Raw genomic sequence first — 19,441 nt, 5'->3', positions numbered from 1 at the left:
TTAATCATACAAAATCTAATGAAAATGAACTGTGACTTTCAGATAAATCTACAGTTAAAAGAACCATATTTGCCTCCCAAGATAAATCTGAGGGGTCGTGAGATGATTAATGGAAGATGAGAGAAGAAGAATCAAAGTTGTGGAACACAAAGCTTTGATTTTTCTGTTCTCCTCAGGGCTCAAACAGTTTTTGAAATTAAACCATGTGTGAAGTTATGAGGCGAAATGTCTTTTGTGGAACTGCTAACAACTCACAGACGTCTGAAACACGGGGCCCAACAACCAGGTCACAGACCACAAACAGGCCAAATCATTGTTTATTATGAGCTCATCATATGTTTTTATGTAAAATGTTCAGCGAAGTAGCAATAAAGTATAAAACTATAAAATAGCAGAATATTTCTCTCTGAGAGGGAAAGTACAAGTACTTCAAAACTGAACTTAGGTTAAAATAAGTAAAGAAAACAATGTTTAAACTTAATTCAAAACAAGATAACAAAAATAATAAATATATGGCCAGATAAAATTGTATCATTAAACATAGAAAGGTTAGGTATACAGGGGGGCAATGCAGGCAGCGCTTCATATTCAGTAAGTTAAATTAAAAGGAGGTGGTCCAATAGAAAAAGGCAAATCAGAAACAATTTCAGGAATATTTTAAAGTTAGAGATTTGTATTAGCTCACAACTATAGTGCAAATTCTAGTATTACCAGAGCCGGCCCGTCCTAAACGCTCACTACGCACGTCACGTAGGGCCCCGCATATTAAGCAGGGCCCCGCCTTACTCTCGTGTCAAAGGTGAAAGCGAGTGTCAATGTTTTGATGGATGGATGAAAAGGGAATCGATGTCCTTCTGGGCACAAGAAGAGGAAAACATCAAGGAGAGTGAATTGTGGGAACAGCAGTCTGTAAACTGGTGTTCTCTCCTCTCAAAGTCTGATGTCAGCAGATCACAGTAAGTTAATGTGTTGGCTGCAGTGCATCTCTCTAGACCGTCTGTCTTGCTGACCCAGCAGGGCAGCGCCCGGCAAATATTCATAACGTTTGATAAACGCCAACATGCAACGGTGTTTATAAACTGCAGCTTGGAAAAGAAAACCGCGCCACGCGTGAACATGCGTTTATATGCACGTAAGAAAACTTGCGCCTTCCTGCAGAGACCTCTATGAGGACCAGTTCAAACAATACCTGGATGTGCTGGCACTCCTCAGAGGCGCACATCATTTTAAAACAAGACAATAATAAAGGAAATGCGGGGAGCCAGTTTGAATGGGCCTGATGTAGCTGATGACATTTATCGTTATCTATAATTTACAGGGTCGATGCTGAAGTTTGTCAGTAGAACAGATGCTGGATTGTCAGCCGGTACTAGCACAGACCCAGTCCAGATGTCTTTACACACAGACCCAGGTGAAATATACAGTCAGCCTCAGGCAGTACAAGCAGCCACAGATGTACAGCCATCCACCAAATGACCCTGCAGATTGGCCCCCGGTCTTGGGAGACTGTAAGAGGACTGAGTTTGTGCGCAGAGGTCCATTCAAACCAGCACTGGTTTCCATTCAGGCTTATTACAGAGACAGACTGTTTTAAAGGAGGGAGGGTTGTAGTGAGAGCACTGCAGTGTCATTAGTGACTGTGCAGCAATGGCAAACTGTTTACATTGCTCATGATTCAGGTAGAAGGGCCCCATGGCAGGATTTCGCATAGGGCCCAAGGGAGGTCAGGACCGGCTCTGAGTACTGCTGGTAATAACTGTTGTTAGGAAGTCTGGCTGAAGTCTCTAACTCAACCACTGAGGGGCAGTAAAGTAAAGTCAGTGTGCATTTGTGAACATTTGTGTCTGTTCTACCCCATAATGTGTTATGTCCATTAAAATCTCCACACCAAACAACATTACTACTGTTCTGCCCTTCTATCTCTTCCAGCTTCATTAACTCTGTAAGTTAACTGTAAGTTTTTTGCACGGATTATAATAATTCACAATCGCTACTTCTTTCTCTTCAGCCCACACTTTCACTACCACGTACTCTTGTTCTCTTCCTATCCCTAAAATCCTGAAAGGAATGCCCTGCTTTATAAAAGTGACACATCCCCCACCTGACCCCTCCATCCTGTCTCGCCTCACTGTTACATAACCATGTAGAACAACATCCAAGTTCGGTTACTAACTATAAACTGTTTGAAATCTTGCCCATTAGCTATCAAGCTTCTCGCGTTCCACTTAAGAATTAAAATGATTAGTATCAGGACTATCAGCCCACACATGCTGTCCCTTGACTTGGCTGTATTTGTTTGCTGTACACGCAGGTAGCAGGTCTGAGCTACAGAGAGAGCTGGAGGGGAGTAAAAAGTGTTTTGCATTGAAAAAGTAGCTGCCTGCTCTCATCGGCTGGATGTGGATGTCGAGTCGGCCGACTCCTCCAGATATTTGGCATGCTAGATATCTGGCTGGCGTCTGCGATGTGTCACCGTTTTGATGCAGCGTTAAATAGTTCACACATAACGACAGGCGACCACCGATCGATCACTGATTTACCCCTGATCACAGACTGACGGTCGCCGAGCTCTCAGACGGGCAACTCGGGCTTAAAATTGTGTAGTGAGAACTAGGCTTTACTGGTGACCGCTGGGCATCACGAGGGAAGGACAGTTATCTCGGGGTTACTGCCCATTATATTGTTGAAAAATTTAAACAGCATTCACAGGCTTTGACCATCTTGAAACCGAGGAGAGACATCATACTGAACATTTTCTGGATGTAGCAGTGGAACATTGAAAATAAAGCAAGCACACTCCTTACACTTAAACATTTGTCAGTGAGTTAAAATTTCAACAAATTATGAAATTAAATAAATTTGATTGATTGTGGTAAAAAAAAAATTTTATCTCTTGACAGCCCTACTTAAAAAGTATTTATTTTTCAACAGAAGACAACAAGAAGTGTATATACTGTATACTCCACTATCTTAGCCTACTGGCATCAAGAAAAAGGCAAATTGATTTAATGTTTTTAAATTTTTTATTGAGTCTTCTTCAGGTAATACTCAGTATGTGTCAATACAGAAAGTCGAACCGATTCAACAAAACAAGCTCTACAATTGATTACATCAGCACGTCTACATCAAACTACAAAATATTTACAAAATTAAAAGCTGAGGTATCACTTGGTATCCGTTTGTATGGATGCAGCCCAACAATGTGGAAAAAGAAGAGTTCTTTCATGTTCTGACACAAATATAGCCTGTTTGTGAGGCAGCTGTCCCAGCAGTGAGGAGGAAACAGCATGATATGTTGAGGACAGCTACAGTTCACTGACTCTGTGTGTTTGCATATCTGTCCTGCCTCTCTGCTCCCAGCCGTTAAGAGGCCAGTGTTGATCAGTGGCTGTCCAGGCCTTTCAGAGCCACTGACACGCCGGCAGCACAATGATGATGTCACTGATTCTACTGCTGGCCACCCTGGGGCTCCTTGTTCAGGGTGAGACTCTCTTCTGAAAACTTTGCTTCAGGATGCAACCAGCTTCACCACAATGATGTTCTGCTGTGATGGAGAAACACTGAAACAAGCAGCATTTACCTTCTTCCATCTGTTCTCCATCTTAAAGAAATGAGACTCTTCTGTTTGGATGCTGATCATCTTTCTCCAAGCTGGATTTGTCTCAATAACCCTTCTCCTCTTTTTCATCTTTTCCAGGTTCATCAGGACAAATCATCCTGACTCAGTCTCCTGGATCTCAGTCTGTTGTTCCAGGACAGGCTGTCTCTCTCAAATGTAAAACCAGTACAGGTGTTTATAGTTATGGTTCCAGCTGGCTCAGCTGGTACCTTCAGAAACCTGGAGAAGCTCCTAAACTCCTGATTTATGCAGCTACAACCCGTCTGTCTGGAGTTCCAGATCGTTTTAGTGGAAGTGGATCTGGGACTGACTTCACTCTGACCATCAGTGGAGTTCAGGCTGAAGATTCAGGAGTTTACTACTGTCAGCAGGGTTACAGCAGACCGTTCACACAGTGATACAACGTCGTACAAAAACCTCCCTCAGCTGGAGAGGAACTGATCTGACTCAACAGCTGCACTGAAACTAAAACAGAGGTTTATAAAAAAAAGTTCAAATCAATTCATTTTGAACATTGTAAGAAAATATTTAGTATTTAATCCAAACATATACTTTTAATATTCTTTTAAAACAGGGTTTCATTCATCAATGCAGTCGTTTAAATTACATCAATAACTTTGATAAATTTAATCTATGAACTAAAATAAACACATTTGTACATATTACTTTTCTTACATTTTTTCATACAAACTTGATCAAACACATTGCTGATATAAAATACATTTAATCTCAACATCTAAATTTGTTCATGTTGTCAAATTAATAATAATGTCTGACAAATTTCAGTTATTCTGTGTGTTTTGTTTTCCAAAACAAAAATGCATTTAATGATTGATATCTAAAAGGGTTTATGGAGAAAGTAAATCAGTAACATTTGAATTCCTTTTCTCATCTTTTATTTTTCTTTGTGGTTCTTCAGCAGAATCAGTATGTAAATAGCTCCTGGTTAGAATAGCAGATTACACTAATGTGGTGCTTTTTAGTTTATTTATGTAAAATATTTGGATTCACCTACGCAATAAAAATATTAAAGTTATTAACCTTAAGCCAGATTTTCAAATGTACCTACCATGGGTTTGTTCCAAAGGTTTATTACTGCAGAGTAATCTGGAATGACGACAGTATTCATCAACGCATTCATAATGAATGAAAAATGATGGACTTCTTCTACCATCACTGTTTTGTAGTAACCAAAACATAATGAGGAGTTTTGTCTGAGTTTGTTAACTCTGAATATTCTGTATCTTTAGAAATATATTATGACGTTAAACTGTTGTTCTCTGGATGTAAAACAGTCACTGACACCATCAAGAGAACATTTATTAAGACACTTTGATGATAATAAACATGAAAACAGCTGATTGGATGAAAAGGTCTTTATTATCTGGAAACACTGAAATAATATTGAAACAGTGCAACAAGCTAGTAAATCTTGCTGTTGAAAGATGTCAAATAAAAGAGAGAGACAGTTCCAGAGTGCAGAGTGAGAGCAGGAGCAGAGGAAAACCAGTAGCAGAGTCCCAGTGAGTCAGGTCAGGACTGGGAACACTGGTCTCTCCTCAGTGTCTCTGAGAGCGGAGTCTGGGAGCCCTGGGTGGCCTCACAGGTCACAGAGCCCACCTTCCTCCACTGGTCTGCAGAGAGCCTCAGGGTGCTGCTCCAGCTGTAGTGGCCGTCCTTCTGCAGCACCCCGGGGCTCCTGCTCTCCTCCCAGCTGCTGCTGCTGCTGCTGCTGCTGCTGCTGCTGCTGCTGCTGCTGCTGCTGCTGCTGCCGTCCACCTTCCAGGCCAGACTCCAGTCTGAGGGGAAGCCCTTGTTGGCCAGGCACATGAGCGTGGCCTTCCCCTGCTGCAGCTCCTCGCTGGAGGGGGGCAGCACCGTCAGGGTGGGACGGGCATCACCTAGGAGAAGAACCAATCGGCTTAGAGGACGGGGACCACACAGCTGGTTTCTGCTCCACCAGTCACTCACTCACACGTTGTTTCACTTCCTTTAAGAAACCTCTCATGCATATCAGCACAGAAAGAGTCCTCATATGAGCTGAAAGATATCAAACTGCACTGGAAATAAAACAACCAGGTTTTAAATTTGGAAATACAAAAAACATATTTACTGTCAAAACTCTCAAAAGGGCAAAAGTTACTGAGATCCACTGTTAAAGGACATTATCAGCCCAAAATAAGAGACAACCACAGGTGACCTGTTCCTCAGACAGATTTAAAAACAGCATCAGAGAACTGTCAACATTATTTCAAACTGAGGTTAAAAGACAATTTGAGCCATTTTAGAAGATCAGAGATTTGGAAACATTTTTATCTTCATTCACACTATTCAAAATAATTTTAACTCAACTTCTAAACAGTTTAAAATGCAGAATTAAAGGCTGAATGATTTTTAAAGTACGAGTGTTGTTCTTTAATCTTTGCTGCAGTTCAAGCTGTTCACATTTCACAAATTAAATGGAACGTTTAAAGAGAAGTTCAGTAAAGCTGCTTTGAGTTCAGCTTCATGGTTAAACAGGAGAAACGAACAATAAGATTGAGTCTTTAAAGTGATTTAGATCAGTCCAGAGGAAATTTATATCTACTACAAATGTTCAGACACAGAAATTAAAACCTTTGCTGATGATACGATATTTAATATTTGTGCAGAAACTTACTTCCAACATCCAGTCTGGTTCCTCCACCAAAAGTCAACCACAGTGATACAAACTGATTGAGTCGTCGTACAAAAACCTCTCACTGTAGAGAGACACGGCTCTCTGACTTTGAACACAACAAACTCAACAAAAACACTTGCTGTTTTTAAAAGAATGAACTATTTCATGTTATATTTATCAAACAGTGACACAGTTGTTCAGAATGAATCCCATTTTTACGTAAATATTGTTCCATTGGTGTGAAAGTCAAATTGATCCCTCTAGAATGAAATGAAAGCAGACAGAAGATGTTGTAAAAGAAAATCTTTCTGCAGTCATCAAAGCAAATGTCCATAAAAATGATCACTGACACATTCCTAATCAATCCTCTGGTAAACGTATTGATCCATTGAGAAGCAGCATCATCAGAGTAATCCAAGTCCCTGTTGGAGTCAGTCAGAGCATTTCCATAGAGAGCCACTTTGCATCAGCAGCACCATGCTCCAGTGCTCTGGGAGACTTTATAGTCCTGAGAGTTGAACACTGGATGACTGACAGCTGTCCTTCATGACAACAGAAGCCACAGAAATCCTCCTCATCAAAAACATGACTTTGGTCTCCGTCCTCATCTGGACTCTCCTCTGCTTCACTCAGGGTGAGGAAAATCATTTTTCTGTGATGTGAAAATCATTTGGAGTGTAGCTGAGTTTCACCTCACCATCTCATGTCCAGTGTTTCTTCTCTCTCCTCAGGGTCTGTTGGACAAAATGTTGTCGTGACTCAGCCAGCAGCCAAATCAGTGCAGCTGGGTCAGACTGTCACTATTGACTGTAAGGCCAGTCCAAAGGTTGCTCAGTACTCTGGTTCACAATACCACCTGGCCTGGTACCATCAGAAAACTGGAGAAGCTCCTAAACTTCTGATCTACTATACATCAGACAGATATTCTGGAATCTCCTCCAGATTCAGTGGAAGTGGAGCAGGGAATGGAGTTGACTTCACTCTGACCATCAGTGGAGTTCAGGCTGAAGATGCAGCAGTTTACTACTGTCTGAGTTATCATTATATCAACAGTCAAGCTGTGTTCACACAGTGAAAAAGCGTCGTACAAAAACCTCCCTCAGTCAGACTGAACAGAAACTGAACTGACTGCTGCAGCTGGAAGCTACTGCAGAGACTGATACAGTTCACTGAGGACACACACACACAAACACACACACACACACACGACTTGTGGACCCACAAACCACAGCTGACTGAAAACAGCAAGCAGAGGATCAAACTTGTCTGATGGCTCTTAAATTTCCTTCAGTATATTAATTAACTGCATTTTAAATTCACTTGTATCAAACACTGTCCACTCACCAAATATTCATTTCCAAACACATGCTTAGCCTGGTTCCCCTGTTTTCCTGCAAACATCCCTCTGACCTCCATCTGACACGGTTGACACAACATGAAGGTAGAAGTACATTACAAATTAACAGAATTGAAAACAAACTATATGAACATATACTGATTAATGTGGCCGACCATAAGTCCAAAAAACAGATCCCTTTACTATCTTCTACCCCTACACTTTATACAGACAGACGCTTCAGACACTGATCTACAAACCTCTGACAGTTTGTCTAATATTATAAAACTAAAGGAAAATAATAACTCGTCTTATAGCGTTAAAGCTTTTTGAAGCATGATTTGAGATCTGTGTTATGCCAGTTTAAAATGCACTCTCCTTGTCAAGGGAGGAGTTGTGAACAGCTGTGGGATCAGCAGGTAAGATTGTTTAGGCAACCGTTTCGAGCCACTTATGCAAATGTTTAACTCGTGAATGACACGTGAACCGTAAGTCACGGATAACCTTCTGGGTCGTGATGCTGTCTGAGGGACGACACTGACTGACTGAACGTGCACACTCTGAGTTAATGTGCTTGACACCGCTGGTCATCAAGCACGAATTGTAGTTTAGACTGCTGTGGTGTCCGAACGATAATGCTGCGATGATGTGTTGAGAAGAAATCCGCTTGACACTGTTCTTGATCATAAAAGTTTATTACATCAAGGAGTTCAGCATCAATTACAAGCTCTGCAGCAGCTTGGAGAGTGACCCAGCCCGATGGCCACTCTGTCTCTCTGTACATCAAACATCGCTTATGTAGGGTGTGTTTAGGTATCTGGTAGGACGCCATCTTTAGGACCGCTGCGCAGCCCCTCCTTCGTTAGAATGAATGATGTCGCACACTAAAATAGCACACCTCACCACCGCTGAAAAGCAACGGTATTTGAAGAAGGTTGATACGTTAGGTTTCGATCCATATCTACTGTCCAGTGAACTGCTGACTCCACTAAAGTCTAGCAAAAACCTGCCAAATTTGATGTTTGCTGATATTTACATTTACCTCGTCCACAATCCATCCCTCAAGGCGTTTAAAAGCACCGAAGCCTACCGCTACTTCACCTCAGGATGGGTTAATGATCCCAAAATTCATCATCTGGAGATGAAGAAAATGTTCTTGATCACAGGAAGGGTAAGTGGCAGTGTTTTATTCAAGTGATATTAACATTAACGTTACTCAAGAAAAATAGCAACATAACATAAATCAACCACTACTGTAAATATAGCTTTTGCTAGATGTCTAGAATAACATCATGTCCCCATTTTAAACTACATGTTTTAATCTAGCGAGCTAACATGTAGTTTGTGAACTTCTGGTTAAAATTTGCAGGTGAAGAATTCACAAAGCCTCAGTGTAACCCCAACACACCCCTGGATCACAGTACAGGATGATGGGACTGTTTTAATGGCTCATTGTACCTGTAAGGCAGGTTTAGGAGAGGTATGCTCACATGCATCAGCTCTGCTGTATTGTGTGTTGGCTGCTGTTGATATCAGGGATGGGCAGGCTTGCACCCAGACGCCCTGTGCATGGGCACAGCCAAGCACGGCGTCTGTCAGAGATGTCCAATATGCAGAGATCCAAAACATCAATTTCTGTCATAACCGAGAGCCCCGTCATGTTCAAGGCCGGTTTTCCTGATATTAGACCATCAGATGAAAATGCAGGATGTTTTTTGAGATGCTTCATCAGAGTGAGAAGCAAGAGTCTAAGCCAAAGAAAAGTGCCATCCTTTCTGTCATTGAGGGCCACTCCCACATGTACACAGTGGTGAAATGGAATTAAATACATCCAAAACCATGACGTATACTTTAATGAAGTATATTGAGGCTTATACTTTTTATTCATTAGTCTAAGTATACATTTTACTGCAGAAGTTTCACGTCACAGCATATTTTTGCTTAAGTCAAATATCTGGGCACATCTTCCACCACTGTAGGTACACGCCAAAGGTGATGCAGCTGGACTTGCCCACTCCTTTGTCAACCTTATATTCAAGCACCTGGCTAGAGGTAGACCTGCCCACACTACTGGTTGAGACTTCCAAGGTCTTTGATAACCTACATCTGACATAGTAACAGGTAAATATTATAAAAACAGGTTGGTGTTAATATTTCCATTTGTCAATCTCTTCAGTTGAAAATCAAAGTAATCACTAGTAAAATTATTTCTGCCTGTGAAGTTGAAATTCATGACAAGTCAACTAACTAATGAACAAACTAACGTTTCCAGTGTTTGGTAGTTGAGGAGGAGACCAGGGAGCAGAGTAAAAGTAGGGTATGGTTTGATCAGAGGGCAGGAAGAGTCACAGCGTCGGTATTCTGCGAGGCAGCCAAAGCAAACAAACCCGTATCCTTGATCAAAAGGATTTGCTATCCGCTCTCTTCTCAGTTTTCCACTGAGGCAACAAGGTGCGTAGAGTAAAGCACAATTAAACATGCAGGTTGGATTTGTGTAGCCATGATGTAACCAGTTTAGCTATTCAAGTCAATGAGAAGAATCAGATTACAAGCAAATTATAAGCAAAGGCATTTATGAGTGGTCAGAGTGCAACAAATTTAGCTAAATGTTGATAGGCATTAAATGTCATTCAGACAAATACAATACAATGTAATAAACTGTTTATATTTCAATTTTTTTCAAGGGAAGAGCAAGGGCAAGCTATGTCGCTATGACGCAAGACCACCACGAAGACTTCCAGGTCCATCAACAACTAAGAGATGAATGATATGTTCATAGGGCTGGGCGATATAGACACATCACATTTCATTAAATATTGATTATTCTCATGAGAATGTGTCATGTCATGTCAAATTATTATTTCTTTCGAGCTTAAAGGCTGATTTTTGCTCCAGAGTGAAAGTTGAAGAAACCAGGTGGTTAATTGTGGTTCTAAACTATATTTTTATGGTTAGAATGTGAGAAACACTTGATGACAAACCGTGGATCACTTCACAAATCTGAGGCAGAACATTCAAAATTATTATGATACAATCTTTTTTCAACAAATGTGTTTTAGTAAAATTAAGTAAAATCTTTTTGAGTTCCTTTTCTTAAAAAATATTAATGCAAAGTAAGTAAAAGTGCTAATTTCTTTGTGATTCAAATGAATTAAATCAAACATTTATTGAATACATTTGTTATATTGTTATTGAGAAAAAGTGTGTGATAATTATCATTATTGTTTTATTGCCCAGCCCAATATCTACATCCTATCAATATCTGTACACAGTTTATCATTATACTGTATATACCTCCAGGTTCATGCATCAGGGTTCATCATCCACCCAGACCTCCCCTGGATTGGAGCATCACCTGACGGCATGGTAACATGCACTTGCCATGGTGATGGCGTGCTGGAGATAAAATGCCCATTCAACAGCAGGGACTGCTCACTCGCTGAAAGCTGCAAACACGCATCATTCTGTTTAGGCCTCAGAGAGGATGGGACAATGTCACTTAGGACAGACCACAAGTTCATGTATCAATTGCAAGTTCAAATGCATGTGGCCACTGTGAGTTACTGCGATTTCATGGTATGGACACCGCAGGAGTTTTTCATTCAGCGGATCCAGTATGATCCTGTTTTCTTCCCTAACGCCTACCTCAAAGTGGCTGAATTCATCAAAACCGGAGTACTTCCAGAGCTGCTGGGGAAATGGTATACAGCACCACGGCATTCTCATACAGACAGGGCAACCACAGAACAGCCACCTGAAATGGGATGCTACTGCGGTAAACCTTGTGACACAGATGACATCACCTGCACATCTGGACAGTGTAGGCGGAAGCACTTTCACAGGTCTTGCCTTAAATTGAGCAGGGTACCAAAGACATGGAAATGTGTGGAGTGCAGAAAAAAAGTGTAGTATTGCTTTAGTTTTTGATTAATCGGTTTCATCTTTTATTCGCTTAAATATCCTTTCAACATAACATTCATTGTTATGAACTGATTGGTATGAAATAGTAAAGATGAATAAGAGCTATGTATTTTACTGCCAGCTGTTTTGTTTTATAGCAAATAAAGTTACAAAATACAAAAACAGTTCATATTTTGTGTTACACTTAAATTTTCTATTCTGAGGCACTACAGATGGGCAAATGTTGCACAAAGCACAGCAGACTCTGACCATCTTGTCAAGAGATGTAAGCTCTCCTGGAGTTGTAGTCTGGCAAAGAGAGATGGGTATTGTACTTTGTAAGATTGTGTACTTGTTCCTCACGAGACCAATGACACGTTCTACATGAATCCGAACAGCTGCTTGTCCCCTCGTAGTCTCAAGTTCACTTGGGTGCAGTTGCTGTTTCCCTTTAGTGAAGGCAGGTATTTTGAGATGAGCACTGTACAAGCCCACGGCATCTTTTATGGTAAACCCTCGATCTGCTAGGACCACATCACCAGGTGACAGATGTTCCAGGTAGCCGCAGTTTTGGGTTATGTGCTTATCACTTGTTCGCCCCCCCCAACCAGTAGACACAAATGATATGACTCCCTGTGGAGTTATTGATATCAAAAACTTCACAGTATTATGATGTTTATACTGTGAATATGTTTGTGCTCGGGCTCTCGTGTTCTTAGGCTTCTCAATGAAAACTTCAAAGCAATCTATTATGGAAGTACAATTTCTGTAACTACTGTTTTTGAAACACATGGGTAAACTAATTTGAATCTGTTCCTTAATGGGCCACACTATGAATGAAGACAACCTACTGTACATTATATTTAGTGTATTATTAAAAATACGGCTTACAGTAGGCTTTGATACAAGAAATATGTATGTGAGGAAGTGCAGTGGTAAATTCAATCTCATTCTCATTAGAGTCATTAAAAAGCAGAGAAAAGGAGAGATCCCAGGCCCCCCCTTTAGGTATCCTGACAAGAAGGTAAAGATGACCATCATCTTGGCATAGGATGGAAGTCCAGTTAAGTCCTGCACCATGTCATCATTGTCCTTGAAGGCCTCCTGCTGGAAAGATGACCTTCTTACCCTGTCCCGAAGCTGATAGACCTCAATCTGGTACACTCTTCAGTCAGTTTCTTTACAGCTGCTTGGCAGGCTTCATTGGAGCATGCTACACTGCTCTCAGTATCGATGGGGTCTTTACAGTAGCTGTGTTCCCCACTCTGCCCGCTCTCAGGAACGCTGTCACAGCAGTTAATGTCCATGTCAATAACGTTACTGTTATCACAGTGTGACGTTGTCAGATCGTCCTGGGTAGACCTTCTCTTCCTTTTGACAGCTTGGGTTTGTTCAAATTTCTTGTGGCAATTGATTTTTTTTTGGCGGTGCTCAGGTGACAGGTATGCAAACAGACTTGGCACGTAATCGGGGCTCAGAGGATTATTGCTTTTCTTGCCTGCAGTGTTATGAGACACAAACAACACAATGACATTACCTAATTTGAAATAATTACTCGAACATTGGATATAGATTATAGAAATTTAAATTTGTCTGCAAAGCCATCGACATAGATTACCTATTTTAATTAGTCTGAACACGTTCATCATTATGGATCTGGTGCTAATGTTAGGATAGCTAATGTTTGCTAATGCTGACGTTAGCTTAGCGATACTTACTTACCCGAAATAAAGTGCTCACTGCACAGCCTGGAGTGTTCTGTAGGAGTCCAGTGATCCCTCCTGATAACAGCAATCCATTTCTCACGACGCTCAGGGTTTTTGGGGATATTGTAAAATGGTAATCCATTACTTTTAGATTTGCTGTTATCACAGCCCACAGCACAGCAGATAGACGGCATTTTGGTACTCGGTCCTACAGATGGCGCTGCGACCACTGTGTGACGTCACATGATATCTAAGAATAGAAGGGTTCAGTCCCTACATAACCATCAATCACTACTCTCCCCTTAGGAGGTCACTGACCCTCTGTCCCGCTGCTACAGTGCTATTTTTAACTGTTATGAGTCAAATGCACATACATTGTACACCACACTGCCTTCATACAGTTTGCTGTCACGGCAGATATTTATGATTAAGGAAACTTTTTTAAACATCATTTAGACTCTGCTGCAAGGCTTTTAACTCACATTAATAAAAGAGCACACATCACACCTGTTTTAGCAGCACTTCACTTGTTACCAGTCCAGTATAGAATTCAATTTAAAATCCTGGTTCTTACTTTTAGAGCCCTGCACGGTCAAGTTCCTCCCTACATATCGGAGTTGATACAGCTTCATACTCCGACCCGTAGCCTGAGGTCATCAGGTCAGGGGTTGTTAGTGGTTCCCCACACTCCTTTTAAAACCAGGGGGGATCGATCATTTCAAGCAGTGGCACCTAGGCTGTGGAATGCATTGCCTCCCTTTCTACGTTGTCTTAATGCTGTTGATTCTTTTAAAATGCAACTGAAGACGCTGCTATTCAAGCAGGCTTTTAGTTAGACGAGGAGTTTTTATGGTTTTTGATCTATGTTTTCCATATGTATTTAAATTTTCTTATGCATTGTATTTTAGTATGTTGTATTGTTTTACATTTTATTGTGAAGCACTTTGTGATTTTTATCTGTGAAAGGTAACTTTACTTGCTTACTTAGACAGTGTCAGGTAGCAACATGTAGGCTACAGTTCTTGCAGCACTTCAAATATTATTTTGTTACACTCAGAAAAAAGCACAATACCCCTGTCTGGTGTATTATCATCATTATTAGGATGAGAGATAGCTGAGACGACTGTGAGGAGACCGACTGTACTTATCAGGCTGAAACATTGAGAGCTTTGCTGCGTTCTTCACCTGCCCCTGGAGCAACTTCAACGAGCTGAAGTTGTCAGTAAACTACCAACCCAGCAAGAAGCAACACAGAAAGTTTTGGTCTAGAGTGGAGTTCTAGTCTACGGGGTGGTGACGGCGCAATGGATAAGACTATACCTTTGGTGTGAGAGACCCAGGTTTAGTCCCCCACTGTGACCCATCCACCATTGTGTCCCTGAGCAAGACACTTAACCCTAGTTGCTCCAGAGGTGTGCGACCTCTGACATATATAGCAATTGTAATTGGTTTGGATAAAAGCGTCAGCTAAATGAGTAAATGTAGAGAAAGTGAGCTAAGATAGTATCCATACACATGAGCTAGCCTAGTAGCTTACAGCAGCTCCACACAGCCATACTACGGTTGCTAGCAAACCAAAAGCAACCATGCCAACAATACCCTGTGAGGACTCCATTCTACTTGCTGAAGCAAACAAAAAGATTACTGACCTTAGAAAAGACATCCGACGGCTATCTGAGGAACTCCAGAAAAAACACTCCCTTCTGACCGGCTTCATGGAAGTGGCTTCAGCACAGACCAAACAGATTGCCTCCCTCAATGCCGCCATCCAAAACACAATGCTGTGGGATCCCTCTACTTGCCCACGGCTCTCATCCTGCTCGACACCAAAACACCAGTCAACTTGGTTGTGGTGGTCTATGGACGCAAGAGAGAAGTGGACGGGGCGGATAAGCCTCTCCTGTCCCTGTCTCACAACACTCCGGTACACACAGCGGATACACCTTTGGGCCCAGCATGTCCCGATAATGACCCCGGTCTACGGACGATGCCTGCTGACCCTGCGGCCTTCCCTCCAGCTAGTGGTGCTCGGCTGGGTCCTCGGTCTGATTATGGACCACCATCCCAGTCAAGAACCTGTGCTTCCCGGTGTGGGATCCTCAGGGAGGCTGTGCAGAGAGGGTCTGGAGGCCATCCCTGCTCTCTGACAGCAGGAAATCCCTTTCTCAGGTCACACCTTGCTCCCTCAACACAACATTTGCCTGTCCACAAGTCCCATCCTCTGTCAACACATACTGAGGAAGTTGATTCTGTGCTGTCCCGCTCCAAAAATCTGCAACTCTTATCCCCTCGTCCCCTTTTCTGCTCCATAATCAGGAACATCCGTTTCTTTAATGCAACAACTTCTTTAATGCAACAACTCCTTTCCTGGAGCCACAGTCCCTACCCTCTTGGATGAGCTCCTGGGGCTGCTGAGCTCACTTCCACCCACCATACACGGAGTGATTGTCCATGTGGGGACAAAGAGCTGACCAAAAAGGATTTTAATGACCTTATGAGCTTTTTAAGTACATGTGGAAAGTATTTATTTTCCGTTTTTATTTCTGGTCCTATTCCCAAACTGAACCGTGGAGCAGGGTGCTTCTCCACAATCCTCAGCCTCCACACCTGGTTAAACTCCACCTGCAGAGCACACAATATCGGTATTATAGAAAATTTAAACTTGTTTTGGGAGCGTTCCTCCCTTTAAAGACTGACTAGTGGCTAACTGGCAGCACGCTGTACAGTCCGCTTCACGGGAATGACTACACACCCCTTACAGGTATCTTCCTCATGTCTCACTGCCAGCTCAGAGTACACTTACTCCGGCTACAGCCCCCTCCTGGCCTCATCTGTCATTACACCACTCCAGTTTACTCACACAGACTGTTATTAAGCACAGGGAAACCCGCCTACACAGTACACGGTGTGTAGACTTCAACGTTCTAACTCCACTAGCCAAATCACCTACACACACACATACACACTGGACCTGCCATAAGTTTGCTCTCTTCAACATCCGCTCTATTGTCAATAAAGCCCCGCTAGTGAATGACTTCATCACAGGTCACAAACTGGATTTTTTATGTCTCACAGAAACATGGCAGCCACAAAATGATTTTCTTCATCTAAACTCAGCAGCTCCACCTACATATCCAAACCACGCTCTGGGGGTAGGGGAGGCAGCCTTGTGCTGATCTATCATGAGTGTATAAAACTAACACCAACCTGTTTACCTGATCAGTGTTCCTTTGAACTGCTGGCTGTTACTACTACTCACAAAAGATTTTAAATCAATGTTAGAGTGCTTTGAGCTAAAACAATATCTAAACTTCATAACACACACCAAGGGCCACATTCTGGACTTAGTCTATAGTTCTGGCATCTTACCCTATAACATCCCATCTGCCAAGCTACCCATCTCTGACCATAAAGCTGTACTGTTCAACACCAACTTACGGCTCAGTAAAGGCCCATTGTGTCATAACATATTGAAACATAGACATGTGCACCCAGAAAGCCTTATCAGTTTAATTACATCAAACCCAGCTCCACCGCCCACCACCTCAACTCTGGATCTAATGGACTGCTACAATGACAGCTTATCTTCTGCTCTGGACACTTTAGCCCCTCTAAAAACACGGACTGTCTCATTTACCCATACTTCTCCCTGGTACACATCTGAACTGCGTCAGCTTACGGCCATAGGACGCTGCCTGGAGAGGCTCTACAAAAAGACTGGACTTGCAGTACATAAACAGATACAATGACCATATACTGCTATAGAAAAACACTCTTTCAACATCCAAAAACTCATACTGTGCAAACATCATCGCGGCAGGTGAAGGGAATGCCAAGACCCTCTTCTCCACAGTAAAAAAAACTACTCAAACCACCGGAAACTAATATACAATAACCTTTAAAATGAACTCAAAAATCACTGCAATACATGACCATCTTGCCTCTGTAAACACAGTGCAGACCAACCCACAATCAGGGAGTTCATTACCTCTGCCACTGTATTCTGTGACTTCAGCCTTCAAACTGAAAGTCACATTTCTGAAACTATTAAAAAATCCAGTAACTCCACATGTCATCTGGATCCAATCCCCATAACCCTAGTAAAAAAGTCGAAAATTCTGTTCGATTTATTCCTAAAAGTTGTTGCATCTCAACTACAGACCCACCTCAACAAAAACAGTCTCCTGGTAAAAATTCCAATCTGCAAACATAGCACAGAAACTACCCTGATTAACATCACCAACGATCTCCTCCGTGCAGAAGATCCCAGTCCTTTACTGTCCATTCTGATCCTCCTGGACCTCACAGCAGCTTTTGACACTGCATTCTGGACTCTATTACAAACTGCGCTCAAATCTTTTTAAACTACCATACTCACTGGAATAATATACAACACCAATTCCCATTGTGACTGTTGATGTTTTAAATTTCATTTTCCTTTTATTTTTTATGCTATATTTTTATGATGATATGTACATACTTTTGCTTCTTGTTGTAAGGTGACCTTGAGTGCCATGAAATTAGTATTATAATATTTATATTGTTGTTGTTATTATTATTATTTAAAAAAACTTCTCAAGGTTTTGTCACTAGCCCTGAGTGTGCAGTTGCCCACCTCTCTTATGCTTTCAAGAATGGGCGTCATCACACCCTGATTTACTAAAAATGAGAATCACCAAGCTGCTCTCAATCATTGTTGAGGAATCAGTCCCCACACCCTGTGCAACAGGTGATCTGAATGATCCTTTAATCAACCCAGAGGAACGCTGACATTCAGCCAAAATCTATGGGAAAAGGGAAATTAAATGGCAACAAATACATAAGAAGGGACTGCAACATTCCTGATCACCTGGGGATTCTCAGTTACATCTGTTCTGACCTGCCAGGAAGCTTTTTCATCTTCACTTTGATCTATAAATGACTGAACATTCCCTGTGTGCCCTGACTGTCTAAGTCTGAATCCTCCTCCCTCTGCTGTATGAATTCATCCCAAAGACAGTTTGAGGTCAATTTAAAACCTTCAGAAGTTTGATTTGAAAAATTTCTAACTTGGTTCTTTCATGTCACAAATATAGCCTGTTTGTGAGGCAGCTGTCCCAGCAGTGAGGAGGAAACAGCATGATATGTTGAGGACAGCTACAGTTCACTGACTCTGTGTGTTTGCATATCTGTCCTGCCTCTCTGCTCCCAGCCGTTAAGAGGCCAGTGTTGATCAGTGGCTGTCCAGGCCTTTCAGAGCCACTGACACGCCGGCAGCACAATGATGATGTCACTGATTCTACTGCTGGCCACCCTGGGGCTCCTTGTTCAGGGTGAGACTCTCTTCTGAAAACTTTGCTTCAGGATGCAACCAGCTTCACCACAATGATGTTCTGCTGTGATGGAGAAACACTGAAACAAGCAGCATTTACCTTCTTCCATCTGTTCTCCATCTTAAAGAAATGAGACTCTTCTGTTTGGATGCTGATCATCTTTCTCCAAGCTGGATTTCTCTCAATAACCCTTCTCCTCTTTTTCATCTTTTCCAGGTTCATCAGGACAAATCATCCTGACTCAGTCTCCTGGATCTCAGTCTGCTGTTCCAGGACAGGCTGTCTCTCTCAAATGTAAAACCAGTACAAGTGTTGGTAGCTCCCTCCACTGGTACCTTCAGAAACCTGGAGAAGCTCCTAAACTCCTGATTTATGCAGCTACAACCCGTCAGTCTGGAGTTCCAGATCGTTTTAGTGGAAGTGGATCTGGGACTGACTTCACTCTGACCATCAGTGGAGTTCAGGCTGAAGATTCAGGAGTTTACTACTGTCAGCAGGGTTGGAGCACACCGTTCACACAGTGATACAACGTCGTACAAAAACCTCCCTCAGCTGGAGAGGAACTGATCTGACTCAACAGCTGCACTGAAACTAAAACAGAGGTTTATAAAAAAACTTTTAGACAATAATAACAACACTTTAAACATTTCAACACTAAATATTTTGTATTTAAGCCAAACATTTATAATCTAATTGAACTATTCTTCTGAAATTCACAGAGTATCATAACACTAAAATTGTAAATTTTTATGATTTTATATCTTACAATTTTTCATAGGAACTTCAACATACTTAACGAAATATCATCTCAATAAAATCTAATTTCATTCATCTAATCAAAATGACAAATCATGTCTATAACAACATGTATAAATAACTTAATTTGTGTTTTTTATTCCAGCAAACACA

At 41.7% G+C, this 19,441-nt stretch overlaps 3 gene segments (V, D, J or C); all 3 read left to right on the top strand.

Moving 5' to 3' along the window:
• Positions 1-3,426: 3,426 nt before the first annotated feature.
• LOC119908051 lies at positions 3,427-5,066 on the top strand. The segment is given in 2 exon segments: positions 3,427-3,481; positions 3,698-5,066. Coding segments are annotated over 2 exon segments (372 nt in total).
• Positions 5,067-6,848: 1,782 nt separating this feature from the next.
• On the top strand, positions 6,849-7,353 carry LOC119908041. The segment is given in 2 exon segments: positions 6,849-6,912; positions 7,010-7,353. Coding segments are annotated over 2 exon segments (393 nt in total).
• An 11,124-nt stretch (positions 7,354-18,477) lies between these two features.
• LOC119907728 lies at positions 18,478-19,056 on the top strand. The segment is given in 2 exon segments: positions 18,478-18,532; positions 18,749-19,056. Coding segments are annotated over 2 exon segments (360 nt in total).
• The last annotated feature ends 385 nt before the right edge of the window (positions 19,057-19,441 follow it).

The sequence above is a fragment of the Micropterus salmoides genome, unplaced genomic scaffold (assembly GCF_014851395.1).
Source record: "Micropterus salmoides isolate LMB-PRFRI ecotype aquatic unplaced genomic scaffold, ASM1485139v1 Ms_hic_scaffold_17, whole genome shotgun sequence".
Classification (NCBI taxonomy): domain Eukaryota; kingdom Metazoa; phylum Chordata; class Actinopteri; order Centrarchiformes; family Centrarchidae; genus Micropterus; species Micropterus salmoides.
The sequence above is the reverse complement of the archived record's forward strand: the minus strand, read 5'-3'. Positions and strand labels throughout refer to the sequence as shown.